This window comes from Epinephelus moara, chromosome 15 (assembly GCF_006386435.1).
Source record: "Epinephelus moara isolate mb chromosome 15, YSFRI_EMoa_1.0, whole genome shotgun sequence".
Classification (NCBI taxonomy): Eukaryota; Metazoa; Chordata; class Actinopteri; order Perciformes; family Serranidae; genus Epinephelus; species Epinephelus moara.
The window spans coordinates 6100446-6123448 of NC_065520.1; the positions used below are offsets into that span (position 1 = coordinate 6100446).

A 23003-nucleotide genomic window follows, 5' to 3' on the forward strand; every position below is an offset into this window, starting at 1 on the left:
GTAGCTTAAAATGGAAATACTCGACTTAAGTAGACGTATCGTAACATAGTACTTAAATACGGTACTTGAGTAAATGTACTTAATTACTTTTCACCGCGAATATACACGTACAAAAGCAAAGCTCTGACTCTGTTTTGCTAGCAGTGATGTGGTAATTTCCCGCGCTTTAGCAATTCATTATTAGCTAACAGGAACAACGCATTCACTTTTCTGTGTGGCCTCCATCCAATAGGAGCCGAGAACCCGTGTGAGCCAATGAGATGCGTTTGACACACGTCTCTGGTCCAATGACTGACGAGTAGAGTTGATAAAGCAAGCCAATGGGACGCTAGCAGCATTGTGTGACCGAAGCAGGGTCTGCCGGGCTCATTTCGCCGCTTCTCCACCCGGCTGGTCTTTTTGGATCTCACTGCAATGGCGGAACAGCAGCAGCAGTTCTACCTCTTGCTGGGCAACCTGATGAGCCCTGACAACAACGTCAGGAAGCAAGCAGAGGTGAGAGAACGAAACGGAGCCGATTTTGTGGGTGACAAGTACGGCTGTGGTAGAAAACAGTGCGATCGGGGTTAGCAAAGGCTAGCCGCCTAGCTGCCCAGTCTGGCCGCGCGCGCAGGAAGCTTTCACGTCAGGCTCGGTAGCCCACGTGCAATGTGAAGCCGACACCGAGTTACTAGTCAGCTAAGGCTAACTACCTCCACCATGTTGCGTAGTTATGTGAACATAATGTAGATCACAATGATAGGAGCCCAGTCGTGACTCCGTGGGGTTGTGCGTGTTTGTGTCACACTCAGTCGGGCTGATTGAAAGCGAAATGTTCCGTTTGTTGGGTACCAATCCCAAATTCTCCAGCTGACAGTGAAGCTAGCCTTCTAGCTGGTGGAGTACAGGAAGTAGCATGAGGCTAAGGAGCCTATACAGTGTTGCTAGTTTCATTAGCTAGCAGGCTAGCGCTAACAGGGTGTTCCTTACAAATACGAGAAGGAATTCAGAGATTAAATACCGATATATATGTCATGTTATTGACGTAACGGTTAACAAACAGTTGGTTGCGTTACAGGTGAAGTTCATTCAGATAGCAAGACACGTTAGCAGTGCTTGAGCAATGGCCTTCAGTCATTTTATCCGAAAGTCTGTTCAACACAACTGTTTAAAATGTGATGTCCTCCTCGTTTGGTTTAACGTTACACACGAAGCAAATTATCTCAGTTTCAGTCACGTCACCATCACAGGCTCGTCCCGGTTCATCCCCTCACACTGGATTAGTTCCTCCAGGGGATTTGTTTGGGCTGAGTCTAGCTGGCCTATTCACTTTTTCTCCCACCACGATTAGCCTCTTGTCGCGGCAACGCATTGTTACCACAGTTTACCTCTTCAGCACCAGACTTTTGGATGGGGTGGTTGAATCTTATCACACTGCCCCCCCTTCACTGGCCGTCAGCGGTTTTCTTTATAAACCACAGACTGTCCGCCGCGATACTAAGCTCATTGGATTTCATCCTGTATAGAAACTCTCCCTTTCTGTCTTACACGCACAATGGGAATTGATCCATCTGTAGAGGAGTTTAAACCCATATATTAACAGCTACAGACCACAGCTACTAAACATTTGTAGGTGTCCCCAGTTCACCCCATTCAGACATGAGAGGGATGGCAAGATATGAAGGACAATATTGTTGCGTTCTTAAAGTTGTGAGATAACACAATCATCTTGACGTTGTGTGGGTTTTGATTAGTATATTTATAGATGATGGCACTTTGTCCTTTTTTAGACTGGCTACTTAAAGGGACAGTTCAGTTTTTTTTGTTGTTTTTTTTAATGGGGTAATATCCATAGATAATATATTACAAACAGTAGATGGCAGTCAACATGCCCACAATTTGGAGAAGCAGGCTGGAGTCTGACACAGAAGTTAAGCAATGTACTGCAGTGGATGGGGGCCAGCAACAAAACATAGCCACCCAAAAAGTCAATATTAGTTAAAGTGTATGCTATATTGCGAGTATTGTCACCACATTTCATCAATGTCACACAGTGATTTCCAGCTGGAAAATGTAGCTGTTACATTACTCGCTTCACAGCCAGACTCCATTGAGAAAAACAGTGATTTAACGTCGCTGAACACAGGAGCTGCTGGTCTGCTGCTGCCTCGATCCCTTAGTTTGTTTGGGTTATTGTGTGACTTTGGCAAAACTGGGGTCATGCTGAATGCCATCTACTGTGCAACTCCACTTCAAAAAATCCTAACCGTTCCTTTAATGATTGATAAAAGCATTTGAATGTCATTTGATGTCAGGCAGATGAAGGAAATAACTTAATTATAAGTCAGACGTTGCCTTTGTTTACAGTTTCCATTAAAATGTCCCAGGTCAGCAATCAGGTTTCTCTGCCACCATACTGTTGCCACACTGATGCTCCTCCCTGTCCTGTCTTTGTCATGCAAGTGTGTACTCTTTTAAAAACACAAATGGAGGAAACAAAGTTCTTTGTTTACCATTAGCTCTATTGCACATGATCATCTGTGATTATATCCGTGGAGCACACACCCAAGGTTGCACTGCATCCCTACATAGCATCGTGTGTTTGCATTTCTTTGGTGGCTTTAATGAATCAGCTGAAGACCAAAGCAAATGCATCAGAACTGCAAGCCTTATTTATGTTATATTCCCCCCTCTGAGAGATTCACGTCCCATGATATTGAATATTTGAAGCGTCCAAACTGCTATAATCACTTTGTGGGTGCTTCTTTTCGTCAGTTCTTGCTTTGCTATATTTTAACTGATCCTCTGATGGGGAAATGTCCAAATCTAGATGAAGTGAAGTTTTTAATCAAATAAGGAGTTGGCAGTCAGACGCAAACTTGAATGATTAATGAACACTTTCAAGCTGCTTCACAAAAAGTCTTCCGGTGTCCTGTGGAAAACTTTAATGTGACGCAGCCTCATGGTATTTGTGATGAGTTCACTCAGCAATGAACGTCAGCTGGAATGGAAACTAAACCACAAACATTGATTCCCACATAAATTGCTTGTTCTTATCTATGAATTTAAAGTTCTATTCTGTTGTCATTATGATACACAGCTCGAAAGTGTACGTGTGTCCCGCTGAGAATAATTTCTTGCCTACCAGAGAAACCGATTATAGTGCAAGTGTGAGGCCTATTTTACAGTCAAAGTCATTAACACTCAGGGAATAAAACCAGCTTTTTAATAGCCACGCCCATGTTTTAATTCATCCATAAAGACTGATGAAACTGTGAAGCAACCCCAGCATCTGTTGCAGTGTGGCAAAATGGCGCTTCTGTGACTGCGACAACGTGAACATGACACTCTCACTGGTGCAAATTCATTTTTCACGGGGCTAAAGTCATGCATCTGCAGTGCTTACATCTGTAAGGCATGACTCACCCACACCACTGTCCATTCATTTTCCTTGCAGGAGACCTATGACACCATCCTGGGCCAGAACAAGATCACATTCTTGCTGCAGGCTATCAGAGATGCATCTGCTGCAGAGGAGGTTTGTACACGTAACACTTGACATATCTGTGGCTCCTCAGTTTGTTTGTCTTCACATGTTTAAGCTTTGATGGACTGTGTGCCTCGCTTAAAGCTTGACTTTAAACAGACACCTGCTAGCCAATTAGAAACGAGTATTATCACCGGGCTTGGTATGAACTTTTGTCACGTCGGGAAGGAAGAGGGGTCAGAAGCATTCATACTGTCAGTGTTGAAGAATAGTGCAGAGGCCATGTGATGTAGCATCCTGTCCGCATTACTGTAATATCTCTGCTTTGAAAAGGTGCCACATTGACGGCATTTTAGGAATGCGGTCCGGCCATCACACGTGGTCCCTCGCCACGGCCTGACACCAGGGCTCGTTATGAGTCACGGTTTTGGCATTTAGGCAGTTTACTCTGAGTCCAGCAGCTGCTTGGTCCCTCATGCTTCCTCTCCTTTTCTTTACCTCAAGGCTGATATTTTTAGAGCCTTGAAATGGGAGCAGGCAGAGAGGTGCTTGGCCCAGGGAGAGTGACTTTGCTTTTTGAGATGCTGCTGGTTTTGTCTGTGTGGTGAAATTATTTTTTTTTTTAGAGTGACCATTGACTATAAACATTTCATTACATGTTTAGCAGCTGCGATCAAACTGTCTGTCCAGTGACACTTACTGATATCATTGTGTTTTATTAAAGGAAAGCTGTAATAAAATGGGGTTAAAATCATATTGGGATCAAATAAATACTAGAAAAGCCGCTCTGCCTGACCAAACCAGAAACTAACAATCTGTTAAGTCATGGTGTCACTTTGGGGCTGTGGAAAGAAGCATTGCATAATGCTGAAACCAAATATTCTGTCCACTCAGGTCAAACAGATGGCGGCGGTGCTGCTGCGGCGGCTGCTGTCATCGTCCTTCGAGGAGATCTACCCAGGCCTGACCCTGGAGATGCAGACGGCCATCAAGACGGAGCTGCTGACCAGCATCCAGCAGGAAACCTCGCCAAACATCCGCAAGAAGGTCTGCGACATTGCGGCAGAGCTCACCCGCAACCTCATCGGTAATGCCCCTCTTCTCCTTTATGTACTGGTCTTGTGTGGACGATTTTAGCCATCATCACTGCTCATCCTCTCACTTTGTCTTTGATCCAGATGATGATGGGAATAACCAGTGGCCTGAGGTGCTCAAGTTTCTCTTTGACTCTGTCAACTCGGACAATGTTAACCTGCGAGAATCTGCTCTGCACATATTCTGGTGAGCCCCTGTTCGCTTTATCTCAAATCTTCTATTCAGGCCATATAGTTACACGATTAAGTCAAACTGTTTGTATGTTTAAACTGAAGTGCTGCTGGCTGACAGTTTTGTGTCCTGACCTGTTTAGGAACTTCCCAGGAATCTTCGGCAACCAGCAGCAGCACTATATGGAGGTTATCAAACGCATGCTTGTTCAGTGCATGCAGGACCAGGCAAACCCACAGGTACAGTCTCACAAGAGCGGATTTGGGGTAGTTCGATTCCTGGTTTGTATTCCTGTGCATTAATTTGTTTTCCACTTATCCTTCAGATTCGCACCCTGGCTGCTCGGGCTGCAGCATCCTTTGTCCTGTCAAACGAAAGCAACACAGCACTGCTGAAGCACTTTGCCGACCTGCTGCCAGGCATCCTGCAGGTAAGACACCACAGCGACCTCTCAATTAGTTACTGATGCTATCTGAGTTTTCCCACAAGTTTATCGTCCAGAGCAGTGTTTTGTGTTGTGTGTTTTTCTACTGGCAGTAAAGGCTTTTAAGCAGTCTGTAAAGTTTTCTACACGAGCCTCTTGAGACCGAGTAATGCAAGCTAAATGTTACATGCCCTGTAGTTTGATATGTATGCATTAGCTAATGCTAGTTTGGATCATACAGTAAAAAGTCCAGGGGAAAATGACACCCCGTTTGACTTCTAGAGCGGCTTGTTGCTCTCTATATTGTTTGCATAATTGTATAAAGTCATTATGTGGAAAGTAAATAAGGAAATTCATCTGCAAATCTTAAATGGAGCTTCAAAGTAAGAGCTGCAATGCTTGTTTGCCGTTACTGAGAGGCGTAGCGAGGCTTCTAATTCCTACTCATGCTACAGTATGTAGAGATGACACTGCTTGCATTGAGGAAAGAGCAGCTAAGCTCTGTTGCAACAGTGTTTCGTGAGTATTTTCTTGTTTGTGACTCATGATGGTAGGTGGAGGTTAAGCCCTCAGATTGCGGTGCTGGTGTAAATTCAGCAGCAGCAGCATGCCCCTGCCGAATGAATGCATTTGCAACACTAACCCCAGCGTCTGTTGTTTCTAATCAGGCGGTGAACGAGTCGTGCTACCAGGGAGATGACTCCGTGCTCAAGTCCTTGGTGGAAATTGCAGACACAGCACCCAAATACCTGAGACCCAACCTGGAGGCCACCCTGCAGCTCTGTCTGAAGGTGAGAGATATTATGTAACATAGCAACGTTTGTTTTTGCATGGAAACTTAATTTAAGGGCTTGTTTGGCTGTCAGCTCTGTGACCGACATGTTGCCTTGTCTCTTCAGCTGTGTGCCGACACCAACCTGACAAACATGCAGAGGCAGTTGGCGCTGGAGGTTATTGTCACCTTATCTGAGACCGCAGCAGCCATGCTGAGGAAACACACAGCCATTGTGGCTCAGAGTGGTGAGAGTCTGGATCCCTTAAATGACTTTCGGTCACCCAATGAAGTTGTATAGAATAGTTGTAATACTTGCGCTTTGTGTCGTCAGTGCCCCAGATGCTGGCTATGATGGTGGACCTCGAGGACGATGACGAGTGGGCCATGGCCGATGAGCTGGAGGATGATGACTTTGACAGGTAAGACACAAATCCACAGTTTTTATAGTGTATCTGCAAAGTGCTCAGAGGTTTCAGAATGTGATTGTACACTTGTGTTGAGTGATTTTCTTGTCACTCACCAGTAACGCTGTGGCTGGTGAGAGCGCCCTTGACAGAATCGCCTGCGGTCTGGGAGGGAAGATAATTTTGCCCATGATCAAACAGCACATCATGCAGATGCTGCAGAACCGTAAGTTAACCCGCTGATAATGGAATATATTTAGTCACACATGTAAAACATGAGCATGAGATCAACCCACTGTTTGTCGCCAGCTGACTGGAAGTACCGCCACGCCGGGTTGATGGCGCTGTCGGCCATCGGTGAGGGCTGCCACCAGCAGATGGAGGCCATCCTCCAAGAGATTGTCAGCTTCGTCCTCCTCTTCTGCTCCGATCCTGTAAGAGACGACTTGATTTACTTATTTAGTCGCTCATATCACAGGACTTGTGTTCACAGTTCTTGTATCATGGTAGTAAGTTTGGCTTCCTTTTCCCTCCTCAGCACCCAAGGGTACGCTATGCTGCCTGCAACGCTATTGGACAAATGGCCACAGACTTTGCACCGACCTTCCAGAAGAAATTCCACGACAAGGTAACCAATGCATCCGTTTAATTTAATGCCATAAATTTGAGGGGAAATGTGATGCAGGAGGAGACTCTGACCCTGCGTCCTCCTCCCTTCCAGGTGATCTCAGCCCTGCTTCAGACCATGGAGGACCAGAGTAACCCTCGGGTGCAGGCGCACGCTGCCGCCGCCCTCATCAACTTTACAGAGGACTGTCCCAAAACACTGCTGATCCCTTACCTGGACAGCTTGGTGCAGCACCTTCACGTCATCATGGTAGCCAAGCTGCAAGAGGTACAAATAATCCATACATTTGATTTGCTAAATTAATAGGAACATTTATTTTCTGTTTATTGCTGTCAGAATTCTCAAGTGCGTCCTCCTCTCTCTCTTCCCAGTTGATCCAGAAGGGTACCAAACTGGTCCTGGAGCAGGTGGTGACGTCCATCGCCTCGGTGGCCGACACAGCCGAGGAGAAGTTTGTGCCATACTATGACCTGTTCATGCCCTCCCTCAAACACATCGTGGAGAACGCCGTGCAGAAGGAGCTCCGGCTGCTTCGCGGCAAGACCATCGAGTGCATCAGCCTCATCGGCCTGGCTGTCGGCAAGGAGAAGGTACGCCTGCACTGGATGTGAAACTCTCCACAGAAATCTTAAATTAAGGTGGCTGCCATCTTCACATGTCCTTTTTGTTCTGTTGCTAGTTCATGCCAGATGCCTCCGCCGTCATGCAGCTGCTCCTCAAAACCCAGACAGACTTCAATGACCTGGAGGATGACGATCCTCAGGTGGGGACATAACTTTTAACCATCCATTTCTTTTTGACCACTGGAATATGGTGAACCTGTCGTCACGTTTTCGTTGCTTGTGGTTTAGATCTCGTACATGATCTCAGCCTGGGCCAGGATGTGTAAGATCCTGGGCAAGGAGTTTCAGCAGTACCTGCCTGTGGTGATGGGGCCCCTGATGAAGACGGCCTCCATCAAGCCTGAGGTGGCCCTGCTCGACAGTAAGTAACACAGCAGTTGTTTTTAACTAATAGACTTTTGGAAAATGCAGTATCTGAATATGTTCGTCTCTGCCTTGTAGCCCAGGACATGGAGAACATATCAGAGGATGACGGCTGGGAGTTTGTCAACCTGGGAGACCAGCAGAGTTTTGGCATCAAGACGGCCGGCCTGGAGGAGAAAGCCACTGCCTGCCAGATGCTGGTGAGTAGTTCAGTCCACTACAGCAGGAGAGCTCTGAGACGCATGAGTGTTATGCCAGACTGTCAGGATCCTGAGGGGGGTCGAAGGCAGATTTGGAATAGAACCAGATGTTACTGAGGTCATTGCTCGTGTTTCAGCCCTCTGTGTTGTGTTCCAGGTGTGCTATGCCAAAGAGCTGAAGGAGGGCTTTGTGGAGTACACGGAGCAGGTGGTGAAGCTGATGGTTCCTCTGCTCAAGTTTTACTTCCATGATGATATCCTTTCGTTCTGGACTTTTAAACCTTTTTAACTACAAATGCCAATATTTATAAAAGAATATGGGATTTGATGATGGCGTTTCCTTAACTGTCTCACGTGTGCGGGTGGCTGCAGCCGAGTCCATGCCCCTGCTGCTGGAGTGCGCACGGGTGCGAGGACCGGAGTACCTTACCCAGATGTGGCACTTTATGTGCGACGCTCTCATCAAGGCCATCGGCACCGAGCCAGACTCTGATGTCCTGTCAGAGATCATGCACTCTTTTGCAAAGGTAACTTTCCTGAAGTTTTCCATTTGAATATATTAAGGAATGTGGCGCAGTTTCTGACCTGACTGAGGGTGTGGTTTTTTTTATTCAAAGTGCATTGAGTTGATGGGAGACGGCTGTCTGAACAACGAGCATTTTGAGGAGCTGGGCGGCATCTTGAAAGGAAAACTGGAGGAGCATTTTAAGAACCAGGAGCTCAGACAGGGTGCGTCTTCACTACAGTCGTAGAGTTGAATTTTTACATTTATCCCTGAAACAAAACTCATACGAGAGGTGTGTTTATACCCAGTCCTCACAGAACACTTGTTTGTCCTTCACAGCCAAGAGACAGGATGAAGACTATGATGAGCAGGTGGAAGAATCGTTACAAGACGAGGTAAAGGAACTGTTATGAAAACCTTTCGTCCAATAACTGTTCCATCTGAAACAATGGTGAGCCATCAATTTTCCCTCGTCTTTTTTTTTTTGCTATTCCAGGATGAGAACGACGTGTACATCCTGACCAAAGTGTCCGACATCCTGCACTCAGTGTTCAGCAGTTACAAAGAGAAGGTGCTGCCTTGGTTTGAGCAGCTGCTGCAGCTCATCGTCCAGCTAATAGTGAGTACTTCCTGTTTTCAGATCGGCAATGAATGAATCAATATATCTGTCTGCAGTGATGTTGTGTCCATTAGTATTTATTCTCTGTATCTTCACTTCAAGTCCAGAAATTGAAATTGTTCTTCTTCTTGTCTTTAGTGTCCCAACAGGCCGTGGGCGGACAGACAGTGGGGTCTGTGCATCTTTGACGACGTGGTAGAGCACTGCAGCCCCGCCTCCTTCAAATACGCCGAGTATTTCCTGCGGCCGATGTTGCAGTCACTGTGCGACACGAGCCCAGAGGTTCGGCAGGCAGCCGCCTACGGTGTCGGTGTCATGGCTCAGTATGGAGGAGAGAATTACCGCCCATTCTGTACAGGTATGTCCTGCCGCTTGTCTTCACCTGCAGTGTTGTTGGCAGTTTATTGCTTTTCGATAACTCAGCGTCTTTGTGTCTCTGTGATCCAGAGGCCATCCCCCTGCTGGTCCGAGTCATCCAGGCAGCTGACTCTCGCTCAAAGGAGAACGTCAACGCTACAGAGAACTGCATCTCCGCCGTAGGAAAAGTCATGAGGTTTCGGCCGGAGTGCGTAAACGTTAACGAGATCCTCCCCCACTGGCTCGGCTGGCTACCGCTCAACGAGGACAAAGAGGAGGCCGTGCACACGTTTGACTTCCTGTGTGACCTCATTGAAAGGTAGAGCTGTGGAAATACCTTTTGTTGTTATTAGTTTTAAACCTGGGGATGTTCAAACTTCTAATTCATCCTTTCCGTCGTCTCTCCACAGCAACAACCCCATCGTCCTCGGACCAGACAACGCCAACCTTCCCAAAATTTTCCTCATTATCGCAGATGGAGTTGCGAACGAATCGGTTAAGAGTGAAGACGCATGCAGCAAACGGCTGGCAAATGTCATCCGTCAAGTACAGGTGAGCGTCTATCTAAGTCTTAAAGAAACCAAAGAACTACATGTGTAGTTGTAGTAATTTGAATTTGCGAGGACTGAATTGCCACAAGCTTTAATTTCGATCTTAATTTATCCGTCTTTTGATTTCTTTTTAGCCCTATTTACATAGAAATTGTATGATAGGGCCCCTATAGATAGCATGCTGATGTCCCATAAGCAAAATAAAAATTTGTGTGACATAACATAGACGTCGACAGCACTTTGTGACCAGTAACAATGGCATAACATGGAAATAACAATCATTTACCGTCCCGTTATATGGTGGTAGATCTGGTCCTCAGCTCTGATGGTAGGGAGCTCCCGGGCCTCATCGTGTCCCCAGTATGTGGACATTTTCAGCTGCTGTTCTTCGAGTTAGCTGCTAAGGTCACACCCGTCCCATCCTGCCAGCTGTCCCTTTTACACAGACATTGATATAGCGCTGGCTGCTGCAGGCTCTAAGGCGAGACAACCTTGTCCCCAGTTCCAGAGAATAACGGCGCGACATTACCATCGAAATCTTTAAAACCCTATACTGTCTTCACATTTTAATCGCACTGAGGGGTTTGTAAAATGGAACTATCTCAAATTAATAACCATATTCCTACCTCTGCACAGGACCACATACGAATTTACTACTTACCTTTATACTTACTTGCAATGCTTGAATTTAAAACATGTTTTCTCTTAAATGTGGTTAAAAATGATCTGGTCTTAAAATGCCTTCAATGGAAATGTATGAAGCTGACCCTTGTGTTGTGTCATCCAGGTGTCAGCAGGGTTATGGACACAGTGTGTATCGACACTGAACGAGACGCAGCAGAAAGCCATACAGGACCTACTGAATACCGCCTGAGCCTGAACCCCCGGTCACCTCCCCGCTCTCTCCAAAGCCCATGAAGAAAAGTCGAGCTCCTGGACCTCCTCCATACACTCCCTCTTCTTCCTCCTGCTCTGATCTGTAGTGTGTAAGGACGCCAGCCTTCACAACCCCATCACCACCCCGACCTCACTATTATATAACCCCGCCCACATTCAGCCGACTGGGGGAGCAGGTTGGATATTTATGACAATGGAGGACATTGGCCATCCACCTCAAAGACTTTCACCCTGTATCCGAGGAAGTGGGAACCAGAGTAAAGTGTCCCCGTCTTATCGGTCTTCTATCTGGACGTTTTGTTTCCAACCATTCCCTGATGTTTGACTTTGTCTCGCCGTGCCCAGAGGGACTCATTCTCCACGTCGCCCAACACAAACTCATTGGACAGTCTCAGAGGGGGCCACAGTGGGGGGAAATGGGGACAGGACATTCTCGTGGACTGAGCAATTGAATGAGGTGGAAATGCACACTGGGCGATCACTGCCTGTCTCCTGTGAATTTATTTTTCTTTTCTTTTTTTTTTGTATTTTTATTTTGTTTATTTTCTCGTTCCGTGTTCCCGGCGTTACCTGGGGGGAAATAGCCTCTGTGTGCCACAACTCAGAGGGGATGTTTCAAAACGTAACGGCATGTTAAGTGGCTAACTCTAGAAAACATAAATAGTTAGAAAATTACGTCATCGTTGTCTGGGAGACTTGATTTAAGCCGCTTTCTTCCATAGCCTTCCAGATAGCTGTTCACATGATGAGTCTGAAGATGAAATGTTTGCTTAACGGTTCTCAGCCCTTTAGGTAGCAGTGTCAGAGTAAGGGGCTCTCGGAAAGAGGAGCAATAACCTGTAGTTGGTCACAGCCAGATGGTGTGTGACAAGTCGAAGGAACATGAATTGTAGAGTATTTGTAAACTGCGTGCTACCATTCTCTTAACTTTATGGTTTCGACCCTTTGCAGCCCTGCAGGTATGTGATGGAAAATACCAACAATAAAATTCCATTTGAGAATTCTGACACGTTCTTTCCTTTGATTCATTTACCTTTCTGAAGGAATAGTTTAAAGTACACTTAAATGACAGATGTGGTTCATTCAAAATCTAAACTAGAATCACCACCTGTGGTTGTTTGCCTCTGCTAACCAGTCAAGTTGCAGTTTATGTCCATGTCTGTCCAGACTCGTATGTAGTGAAGACTTTGAAGAAATTCAGTTAAAGCTATCGTGTATTTTTGCCAAAATGTACGTTTTTATGCCTCTACATCTGTTCATCCCATTCTTGTGAACAGTTCTCTCAGCACAGGAAATGTCTTCAAATTTACCACAAATGTCCACTTGGAGCATATGAGAAGTGTGGTCGAAGGTGAACTTCAGAATTCCTAAACAAATTATGACAAAATGTACATTTGGCACAAACGTTAACTTAGAATCAAGAATGAACTTATTAGACGTTAGTGGTCAAAGGTCACTGTGACCTCACAAAATACATTTTTGGCCGTCACTTTAGAATTCATATGCTCATTATGGCAGTCTTACACAAATGTCTTACAGGATAAAATAATGAAGTGATGACATTTTGTATCCAAAAGGTCAAAGTTCAACTTGACTGTGACATCACACTGTTCTGCGACACTTAATTGGTGACACTAATCTTGGGTGTCCAATTTGAAACTGCTGATTGTGTAGATCTTCTGTGCTGCTGCATGTTTTCAGACATGGATATAAACAATAACTGCAACATGACGGGTTCATGGAAGCGTACATACAACCACAGGGCGATATTTCTAGTTTTACTATTGACATATGATTCCAGTGATGAATTTCCAGTGGGAAACATGTCTTGACTTGGACACAGTTTTTTCAGAGAAGGACAGATGACTGATAGAGCTTATAGGACTGAGCTGAGAACTCAGATGAAACGAACTTTTTAGTATCGTACGAGTAAAACGTGTCCATATAGGTACTTGTGATGGAGAGTCTTGATTTGGGTAGCTGTGTTCAGTCTCTTACTCTTGAGAATAAAAATGATCTGAAGCTCAATTCAGACATTTTTTTTTTTTTCTAATTATTTTGAGATCAGTAATAAGTATAGCACCTTCTGATCAACCTATATCAATTTCAGGCTTAAAATAACTTCTGGTTAAATCCCACCCACTTCAGCTGAAACAGTGGCCATTCCGAGTACATATACAGATACAGACAATTTAGTTAGTTGGACAGATACAGACACAGATACAGCTAAGAGTGTACTTGCTCACCCCTAATAGCTTGTCACAGTGATCCTGTGATGGACTTCTCAGGAAAGGACTCAAACTTGTAGCTGTGACAATTGACTATGCTTCGCCAGTTCAGTATCTGACCGAATGTCTCCTCTGTTCCCCAGTTACAGCGTTTAAAGATGGCCAGAAAGATGTTTCTGCAAAATATGATGTCACAGTGAAGTCGACCTTTGACCTTCTGGATATAAAAAGTCTTCATTTTATCCTCGTTTCACATGGGTGTGAAATGTTGCCATTATTTACAAATGAATTCTCGAGTTATGGCAAAAAACATGTTATGTGAGGTCACAGTGACCTTTGACCCCCAAATTCTAATCAATTTATTTTCCAGTCTGAGTGGACCTCTATGCCAACTTTTAAAAATTCCCTCAAAGAAATTCCCTTAAGGTGTTCCTGAGATATCACATTCACAAGAATAAGACAAATGGGGTCACAAAGGCCTTGACCTTTGACCACCAAAATCTAATGAGTTCGTCATTGAGTCCAAAGTTGGAAAAAAAAAAATTCCCTCAAGCTGTTGAGATATTGCGTTCATAAGAATGAGACTGATGAGGTCACAGTTTAATGAGCTCATTGTTGAGTCAAAGTGAACGTTTGTGCCAAATTTAAAGAAAACCCCTCAAGGTATTCTTGAGATATCACTGTCACAATAATGATAGATGAGGTCACATAGACCGTGACCTCATCTATCATTCTTGTGACAGATGCCTGAAGTTGTTCTTGAGGTATTGCGTTCACAAGAATGAGATGGATGTAAGGTCACACCAACCTTGACTTTGGACCTTTGACCACCAAAATCTAATCAATTCATCGCTACAGTAAGTCCAAGTGAACATCTGTGCCACATTGAAGAAATTCCCTCAAGGTGTTCTTGAGATATCACGTTCACAAGAATGAGACGGACAAGGTCACAGTAAGCTTGACCTTTCACCTATGACCACCAAAAACTAATCAGTTCATCGCTGTGTCCAGTTTGTGCCAAATTTGAAGAAATTCCCTCAAGACATTTGAGATATCGCGCTCACAAGGACGGGGCGTACGTACGTTTGTATGTATGGACGGACAACCCGAAAACATAATGCCTCCGGTCACAGCTATCGCAGGCGTGGAGGCATAAAGATTAACACGGAGAAATTATAGCTGAAATGTAAATAAAAATAATGAAATTCATCTCTCATTATTTCAATTTATAAATGTGCTTTTGACTAACATTATGACACCACTGTGAAGACACCATCAGTGAAACTGGCAACCAACCTCCACCAGCAGTGCTTCAGTGTGTAGGGTTCGTCTCCTTATATTTTACATCCACCATCCATGTGCAGCTACCTCTATAAAACTGTCTACACCTGGTCTGACGTTGTACACATGAACCTCTTTACCTGTTTGTTTGGCTCCAGGCACTTGACAGACATCGGTTGTTTCAACAGAGCAGCCATGCTTTATTAGGACATCTAGACCAACAGCAAAGAAAAGTTTAAATTAAAGCTTTCAACCAAACTCGAACAGTCATGGATGGTGACCCCGGCCCCTTCTGTGGACAGCTGGAAATGTTTATCCGACCTTTACAAACCCCCCAAAATATACATATGCATGTTGTTCAGCCTATAGTAAATACGCTCAGGTGCCGGTCTGTTAGGTAGCTATAACTAATGCAGTCTAATACTATAAACTGGCATCAGAGTGTAGTTCCACAAGTTGATTCAGCATGGAGAAATGTGCTTTCTGTACATACAAGGAGAGAATTTAAATCACGGTAGATTCCATCGGGGCCCGTTTGCAAACATTGAAGTTGGCAGTTTATATACCCAGACCAGCTGGGAACACCTGGCTAGGTTAAATGAATGACAGGCTTTTCACTTCCAAGATGCCTCTGAGCAACACTCAACTGCTACTTGTCGATGTTGAGAACGTAAAGCAGGACATTTCTTGAACACAACACGTCTTGTTTGCAAAGGACTAGCATCCGCTGTGAGGCTAAGTGCAGTTTATTTGACTAGCTTTTCAAGATTTGAAGAACTTTCACTGATCTTTCACCTCCGATATGATCAGACAGGCCATCATGTCGAGGAAACTTTCAGTAGTGTTCAGCAGGGAGGAAGGGTGGATCATTTATAGTGAGCTACGGTTTACAAAAAGTGCAGGTAGTATGTCCTTGAATTGCATGGCTGTCTAAAGTGACAGAATTGATTGAAATCCTGATTAAACACTGACGACTAGAGCAGATTTGCGCCACATAGAAAATAATAGTTAAATTAACACTACCAGACCAGAGAGGGGTGTATGTCAGTGTCAGAGATAATACAGTATTTACAGTGATCTGTACAAGCTGGTAAGCGAGGTGAACGTGCCTGACAGGGAGGTAAGGGAGGGTGATGTCAGAGATGAGGAGCTTCACATTGAAATATGGTGATTTAGTCTGATTCTCACAGGACAAACGATTACAGAGCCTTCAGTCTGCGTCTTCCTTTCATTCCTTTTTTTTTTCAGTGTCATTTGCCACCATCCATTAAGTCTTTTCTCACATGTAGTACTCCTTTCTTCGCTCCTCCCCTATTGGAGCATGTCCACAAAAGCGTCAAACTCATCGATGTTTTTCTCATACACGGCCAGTTTCTCCGGCAGCGAGTCCTGCGGACACAGAACGCAAATCGCTGTTACAACTCACATGCATTCAGTTTTGCTCTACACGTTGAGGCTTTAAAAACGACTTATCATCAGATTAAAAACAAGAGGGGTGTTACCAGGTCGTCGGCCATCGACTGGGAGCTGATGTGTAGTGAGAGGCTGGCCAGTTGAGGAGGGTTTTGAAACTCTCTGTAGAAAGTGCCCAGATCCATCGGCAACAAGTCGTCTTTAGAGAAGGCTGGACGCTGCACACAGAGACAATTTATTTTACCATTAAAAAGTCTTACACACTGTTCCTTTAATTCATGAGCTTCTGAGATGCCAGTGGGGGGATTTTGTTGTCGTAGCTAACCGTTTCCCTTGCTTCCGGTCTTTATGCGAAGCTAAGCTATGCTCACTGACTGCTCTTTACAGCTTTATGTTTAGCATACAGAGAGGGGTATCAACCTTCTCATGTTCTGGGCAAGAGAGTGAGTGTGTATTTCCCACAATGTGGAACTTTTCCTTCAAGAATATAAAAATTTCCAGTTGAGAATAAAGAGCAAATGTCTCAACTTGACTGGAGTAATTTCCTCCAAACATCTCATCATCATCACACTAACTGGTTTTACACTGGCAAAAAGAATCAGGGCACTGTTCAGACTATAAACTTCTCAACACTTTCAGGCAGCAGTTCATTTCAGCCCCATGATGCATATTTCAGCACTTGAGTACAGTGACATATTGTGCTAATACATATATTTATGCCTATGGCGGAAAGTCCAAGCTGTAAGGAGCGGACAGAAGAAAACAGAGCAATAAATACGTACAAAGTCGACCATGACAAAGTCGTCCTGCTGCCCCGATCCCTCTGAGCCCTGAGAATGGAGGCTGGCCTGCAGAGGTGACGGGCAAGGAGGAGAGTCTGGAGGCTGCACCTAAACACACACACAGAATACCCCAAATGTAGGAAATGTTTGTGTTTATATGATCCATGAAAGACAAGCCAAAGTATCTGCTGTATCACAGTAGTTACCATGGGATCATTCTCCTCTGAGTCTAGGCCTCGAGGAGCAAATTCAGCAAATGGCAGGTCCAGACTGGCTGCTGTTATCTACACACACATACAACACAGAGCTAAAATCAGTGTACTCTTCAGCATTTACTTTTCTTTCAAGACATAAAAAAATGTGAGGATAACAGTAAATTATGAAGTCACAGAATGAACAGTCATATCTGACGTACCTGCGTGTTGGGTTTATTGACAAAGGCTCCGATTTTCCTTGTGAACGCATTGAGAGACTCCACAGGGTCAGAGGGAGAAACACTCCTCCTCACTTCCTCCCTCCGTCTTTCTCCACTGTGCGACAGGCCGTCATCGTCACCACTGGGAAGAGAGAGTTATTGTTTGGATATTGATTTACAATGTCATGTTTTATGGGGCAGAAAATTGATCGCTTGATTTGAGATTGAGGGAGAACGATGCAGCTTGTTAGTGCAGTCTTTCAGTGATGCCAGGAGAGAATTACCTGCCGCCAGGTGTGTTGGCGGCTTGCTCGACTGTCAGATGAGCGTCGGCTGCATGAGAAGGCTGAGTGGGAACCAACACAACCCCTCCGTGTTCCTTCCCAGCATGCAACGCCTAAGACAGAGGATCAAAGCAGTTATAGTGATGGGTAGAAATGTGTGATTTCAAATGACGCATACTGTGGGATATTAATCATATCAAAAACAGATTTGGAATATATATCTGTATGTATCAGTTTATATGCATGTGGAGGTGAGCTGCTTAGTGACGGACTGGTGTATTACCTGGTTTGGATTGGCAGCAGGGTGACAAAGCTCAGCAGCTCCTGCTAGAGCTGGAGGCTGATATGATAACCTGGAAGCATACAGCTACAGAGAGAGAGACAGACAGAAAGAAGAGGGAGTATTGATCACAAAACACTGCAGTGGACACACACACAAGATTTGTCAGAACGTCACAGTTGTGCTTTTGAGATGGCTCAAAGATGAACAGGGTAACTACTGTGGTATATGTTGTGGAGATGGTAATGCATCATGACGAAAAAGGTCTACAGTGCATAAAGCAAGTGATGAAACTTTGAACACAGTCAAAAGGGATGATGGTAAAAATGATGCAACTCTGACACACCACAGAGCAACACACACTCCAAAACAAATGAGAAGTACAGTGACTAGCAGAGTTTTTCAGTGCAGTGTATCACACACAGTCATACTCTCACAGGGGCCAGCATAGACTCACAGTGTGAGTGACAAGTCCGGGAGCCAATGGAAGCGGCAGACTGTCCAGCGGGAGGGGCTTAGACAGTTTAGAGGGCGAAGGACTCAGTGTACACACACACTGAGATAGTGCCGACACACAGATAAACATACGATATAAAGACAACAGGAACGAAAACAGACAGAGAGAGAGAAGAGAAAGTGAAATAAAAAACAGGCGTGAAAATGGAGAGAAGAAGTCACAGGATCAAGAAAGAGACAGTGAAGAGGAGCGAGTGAGTGTGTCCTCTCACCTGTGAGGGAGGGGAGGTGGAGAAGGAGGTGGTGCAGACCTCCTGGGAATCCTGAACTCCTGCATATCCGTCCTCCTCATCTGGAGCTCTGAACACACACACACACATTATAATTTAGATGATTCAAGTTTTTAAAAACTGCAGCAAGAAGGCGGCAAAGTTATAAACCTCATTCTGGCTGCATTTATTTCCACAGCTTTCTGTCGCTACCTGTAGTTGCAGGGATGTCCCATGTTTGCAGGGCGCTGGCTGCTGCAGGGGGGATCCACAAAGTGATCCACGATGATCCCCATGATCGGAGCTGACCTCTCAAACTGTCTGCAGAAAGACAACATTTCAACAGTTGACTACTTATGCTCATTTTGACTTTAATTAGCAATAATAACTTTCTTTGTAGGAAAACTGTGTTGTTTCATATGTAGTGTGTTAGTTACCTGTTGGACATGAATGCCAGGTTGGTGCGGTAAGCACATGAAAGTGTGACTGTGCCGACAGGGGTGCCAACAACGCCAACACGCACTGTCTGAAAACCTTAAAAACAAACAACAAACTTCAGGATACAAGACTATCAGTTACGGTGAAGCAGTGAATGTGATTAAAATGAATTTATTCCACATGTTAGAGACATTTTCAGTGTACCTTCTCTTTCAATTATCCTAAATATGCTGCATTTGGTCTCATATGTTACAGTAATGTTTGCCCTCAATGAGGAAACTACTCTAGAAGGGCATGATTGCAACTTAGTCTTTTAATGTGGCAAGCACAAGAGGGCAAAAAAGGCACAATAAACTTAATTTCTTTAAAAATAAAAAATAAAAACTAGAATGTAGTCTTATTTTGAAGTCCTTTTGCACCTTCGACTGTAAGGTTCAAGTACACCACTATGTAAAGCCTTATTTGTGTAATGTCTACAGCAGTGGTCCCCAGCTGGTGGGTCAAGGTCCAAAAGTTGGTCTGAATGGGCTGCAAGTGACTCCTGAATGTGTTAAGTTTGTTTTTATTTTGAAGTACAGTGAATTCGCGGCACAGAGCCTTTATTTTGAAGCACTGTTTCCTGCTGCAGAGTGAGTGATGAATGGACAGCTTCTGGACATAGACAGCAAACTAGCTCGACCGCATGGCCAAACAGAAGCATGACGTGGAATATATTAAACTATGTGGACCTTGAACTAAATGACTAAAGAGAAATCTGGACCCCGTAGCTGCACCAGCTGGGAGCCACTGGTCTACAGTGCAACACGTAGGCCTGAAGCTGTTAGTCCTGATGCTTGTTATTAGTGATTTACAACATGTCACTGAAGAAGCAGAGTTTACAGTTACCTTCTCCTAATCCACTCAGCTGAACTTCTCCGAAGTAAATCCTAGACATGAGAGAGGCAGAAACAGGTGGCGATGTATGTCATCCATCCATTAAATGTAACAGGAGTCAGATCAAAGTGGGTGTAGCTTGGCAGTTGAACCAGCTGTTTAACAAGGAGACAGGTGGAGTTCACTCACCTGTACAATATGACATAGTCATGTCCCTGCTTTCTGGATAGTTTATAGGCAGGTGTTACTCTGGTGATGGCCAGCAGAGACTTCAGGAGGACAGACAGACGGTTGTAGACTGTGTATGACACCTTGATGTCCTTATCACACCTACAGCAGAGACAGAAATGACATTGACTCATAACAAGTGAGCAGTGTGGTGATAAGTTAATAACAGGGTAAAGTTACCTATATTACAATTAGTCAACCAATCCAACACTGACTTGTCGAACAGCTCAAGATTCCTTTAATGATTTCCTTCAGTGTTTTTATGTAATCTTATTATGTATTGCAATTTCAACAACAGCAGCACAGTCATGGGGGGTCTACAACCTTAGATACAGATCTGTGGTCCTCCAAACTAATCATGTACACACTGTAAAATTTTACAGAGGCAGAGAAACACGTCCAGCACTGACAAACCCATTATTTTTATAAACATTCCTTTCACATTTTGCAATTAAATTCACCCACTTTTCATTCATCTCCAGGCACCAGGTCTCTAACTCCATCGAGTCACCCTGAATGAGACAGAGATAGAAGAAGACAACCGATTATTTGAGCAATTTCAGCTTACATTACAGTCCTTGCACAATTTGAAGGCCTTTGAGTAAAAAGTCACTTTACAGAGTAAGAAAACTGACAGCAGTAGATGATTTGAGTTGGCCCCATTGAGGGAGATTTTACCTCTGACGTCTTAAGGGAGATCTCCACACACATGGAGCGTCCGATGCCTGGAAGTTGGCCAGCCAGTGCCTTCTTGGCTTCATGGGTCACCTCTGGGATGTCTTTGATGGCCAAATTAAACTAGAAGAAATAATAATAACAACCAAAATGATGTTAATATACACCTTAATATACACCTTTACAGAAGAGGACCAATTGTCAAAGACAGCTACATACATGTGTATGTGTATGTACAGTAAATGGCAGAAGGTAAAAGAACAACTAAATTATTTTACCCAGTCAGAGCCAGTAGGCGACGAGGACGAGCGGGTGCAGATCTTCTCTCCAAGACGAGCTTGGACAATCACTTGGACGGTCTACAAACAGGACATAAGAAACCTTTACTAGTAAGTAGTGAAGGAGTATCAGCGACAGATAACAGCAACATTTTTTATGGAAAGACATGTTGCTGTTGAATATGTTTAAATATAATTTTTCAAAACTAGAAGATATAGCTGACACCAAAGCTGATATCAATTCTGATAATCATTTTGAGTCTTAATTGATCCCTGTGGCAAGCAACAGTTTTATTACTGCTGTGAAGGAACACTATAAAAAAGGTATGCGTGTGACTCTTCTTCATAAAATACAGCATGCTTTGGACTGTTTCTTCCTCTCCACAATGACTCCTTGTTGTAAGTTTCCAGCAGCACAGACACATGAGCTTGACCTATTTGTTTCGCAATACCCAACTTTCAGAAAAGCATGCCTTCCTCAATGAAAGGAATTGATAAGCTTAGAGGCATACAATTCTAATAGATCGCACAATCTGGAACAAGATCTCAATTCCCATCCTTAGGTGTGGAGGCAGAAATATCAGTAATGTCTCTCAAAACCTGGGCAAATAAAACCCAAACTCTCTGTGCGGATAGATATCAACAGAGAAAGTGAGAAAATGTTTTAATGAACCAACCATTTAAGAAGGGTGTCAACAAAACAAAGCCACTAGAGTGCACCCCAGGCTTCAAAATATTCCCTCAGAGACCTGCAATCACAGATGCGACATTCATATCCTATGTTGGGAACAGGGGCATTATAATACAGGCTTCTTACCTTTAAAGCAAAGAACTTAATGAACTTGTCCAAGTCTTTTTTATCCTGGGGACTCAGGCCACTGTCCATGTTGTCACGACCCTGCAATCACACAAGATAACTCACTACAGATACTGAAAACAGTGATCATAATCCACTATAACTGTAAGAAAATTATTTTGAAGATAACCAAGATATAGTTGCAGTTATTTCAGTAATTAGGTCATGAATCATAATAAATTTGCCATTGCACCCAAAATTACACTTAACTGATTTTAAATGCAAACTTTAAATAGCTCATGACATAAGGTGAACTGCAATATGTATGAATATTTACACAGTACATTCACTCCTCACGTTTCATATACACAAACAGCTCAGTTACCAAAAGCCCAGCCAAGTATGGACCAAAACAAACCATTTTCACCACATATGTAGCACTCTGCTAGCTAACAATTTAATGAATGCTAAAAGGAAGCAATGTACAACACAATGAGAATGCTGCCTTCGGTATTTAACCGGAATAACACTGCTGTTTTTAACCCTCCATATAGCATCTGTTTATGTCACCAGATAGCAAGTGAGGCCTCCACGTTGACATGAAACTGTCCGAATATAATTTCGAGGTCATGTTCCACGACATAACACTGACAACTACTTAAATGGTGCACCACACCACCTGGCAAATTAATAACATAAAATATCGCCATTTCACTGATATTGTCTTAACGTTTATGTTTCAAAAAGAGGAGGCACAGCCACTAGATTGGTGACTCACTGGGCAACTAGCGTTAGCCTGTGGCTAATGTTAGCTAGCTAGCTAAATACCACGCACTTTAACTTCCCAACAAAACGGCAAAACTTACATTAGCTTTCCCCTTAGCAATGTAGCTTCAATTAAGCGTTAACTGATGTAAGAAAGGTGGCACGCAGCGCGGCGCTGAACAAACATTCACACGTCCAATCCAGATGAACACAACGTCAGCAGAGACTGTGCTACTTTTCTGTTTATCTTCTCCATGTCGACGTGTTTGGATAGCAGCACTTTCACAGAGGCACTTTCGTTGATTTTTTAAAAAAAAAATCTGCAAAATATAAAGCCAGTAAAACACGAGACACCAGGCGTGCACTATGATACTATTATAAGTTTTATTGTATTTTATTTTATTTTTACTCCCATAATCTGTAAATACAACACGCTACTTCCTGTGACGAATCTGCGAATGTGC

The 23003-nt window shown here is 44.0% G+C and overlaps 2 protein-coding genes across 3 annotated transcripts; one reads left to right on the forward strand and one right to left on the reverse strand.

Moving 5' to 3' along the window:
- Positions 1-336: 336 nt before the first annotated feature.
- Positions 337-12085, forward strand: kpnb3 (karyopherin (importin) beta 3). Its single transcript, XM_050063042.1, has 26 exons — positions 337-495; positions 3437-3517; positions 4361-4553; positions 4645-4747; positions 4875-4971; positions 5058-5162; positions 5825-5947; positions 6056-6176; positions 6263-6350; positions 6455-6561; positions 6645-6769; positions 6874-6963; positions 7057-7230; positions 7335-7553; positions 7643-7726; positions 7815-7947; positions 8028-8149; positions 8307-8403; positions 8504-8676; positions 8767-8878; positions 8994-9049; positions 9151-9273; positions 9412-9631; positions 9721-9949; positions 10041-10182; positions 10969-12085. Exons 1-26 carry the CDS (start codon positions 415-417, stop codon positions 11053-11055), a joined length of 3285 nt encoding a protein of 1094 aa, XP_049918999.1. The 5' UTR covers positions 337-414; the 3' UTR covers positions 11056-12085.
- On the reverse strand, positions 11578-22817 carry atg13 (ATG13 autophagy related 13 homolog (S. cerevisiae)). 2 transcript variants are annotated; one of them, XM_050063043.1, is made up of 18 exons: positions 22641-22817; positions 21796-21876; positions 20979-21059; positions 20704-20823; positions 20491-20537; positions 19987-20127; positions 19810-19850; positions 18924-19020; positions 18700-18807; positions 18490-18577; positions 18219-18317; positions 17765-17848; positions 17482-17594; positions 17198-17339; positions 16989-17066; positions 16783-16890; positions 16090-16218; positions 11578-15976 (listed from the first exon to the last, which is right to left on the reverse strand). In XM_050063043.1, the coding sequence occupies exons 2-18, from the start codon at positions 21862-21864 to the stop codon at positions 15899-15901; spliced, it is 1623 nt and encodes a 540-aa protein (XP_049919000.1). In that variant the 5' UTR covers positions 21865-21876; positions 22641-22817; the 3' UTR covers positions 11578-15898. The 2 variants fall into 2 exon arrangements, with proteins under 2 accessions (XP_049919000.1, XP_049919001.1); XM_050063044.1 differs by lacking the exon at positions 18219-18317 and having other exon boundaries at positions 22641-22816.
- Positions 22818-23003: the final 186 nt, after the last annotated feature.

What these genes read in the sequence shown, in the direction of transcription:
- kpnb3 (XM_050063042.1), top strand. Translation starts at nt 415, where the DNA reads ATGGCGGAACAGCAGCAGCAGTTCTACCTCTTGCTGGGCAACCTGATG. An exon ending in CCACTGCCTGCCAGATGCTG is followed by an intron (nt 8,150 to 8,306) that starts GTGAGTAGTTCA and finishes GTTGTGTTCCAG; the next exon opens with GTGTGCTATGCCAAAGAGCT. An exon ending in CTGTGTGACCTCATTGAAAG is followed by an intron (nt 9,950 to 10,040) that starts GTAGAGCTGTGG and finishes GTCTCTCCACAG; the next exon opens with CAACAACCCCATCGTCCTCG.
- atg13 (XM_050063043.1), bottom strand. Translation starts at nt 21,864, where the DNA reads ATGGACAGTGGCCTGAGTCCCCAGGATAAAAAAGACTTGGACAAGTTC. An exon ending in GCTGAGTGGATTAGGAGAAG is followed by an intron (nt 19,021 to 19,809) that starts GTAACTGTAAAC and finishes TTTGTTTTTAAG; the next exon opens with GTTTTCAGACAGTGCGTGTT. An exon ending in CTGGCATTCATGTCCAACAG is followed by an intron (nt 18,808 to 18,923) that starts GTAACTAACACA and finishes GTCTTTCTGCAG; the next exon opens with ACAGTTTGAGAGGTCAGCTC.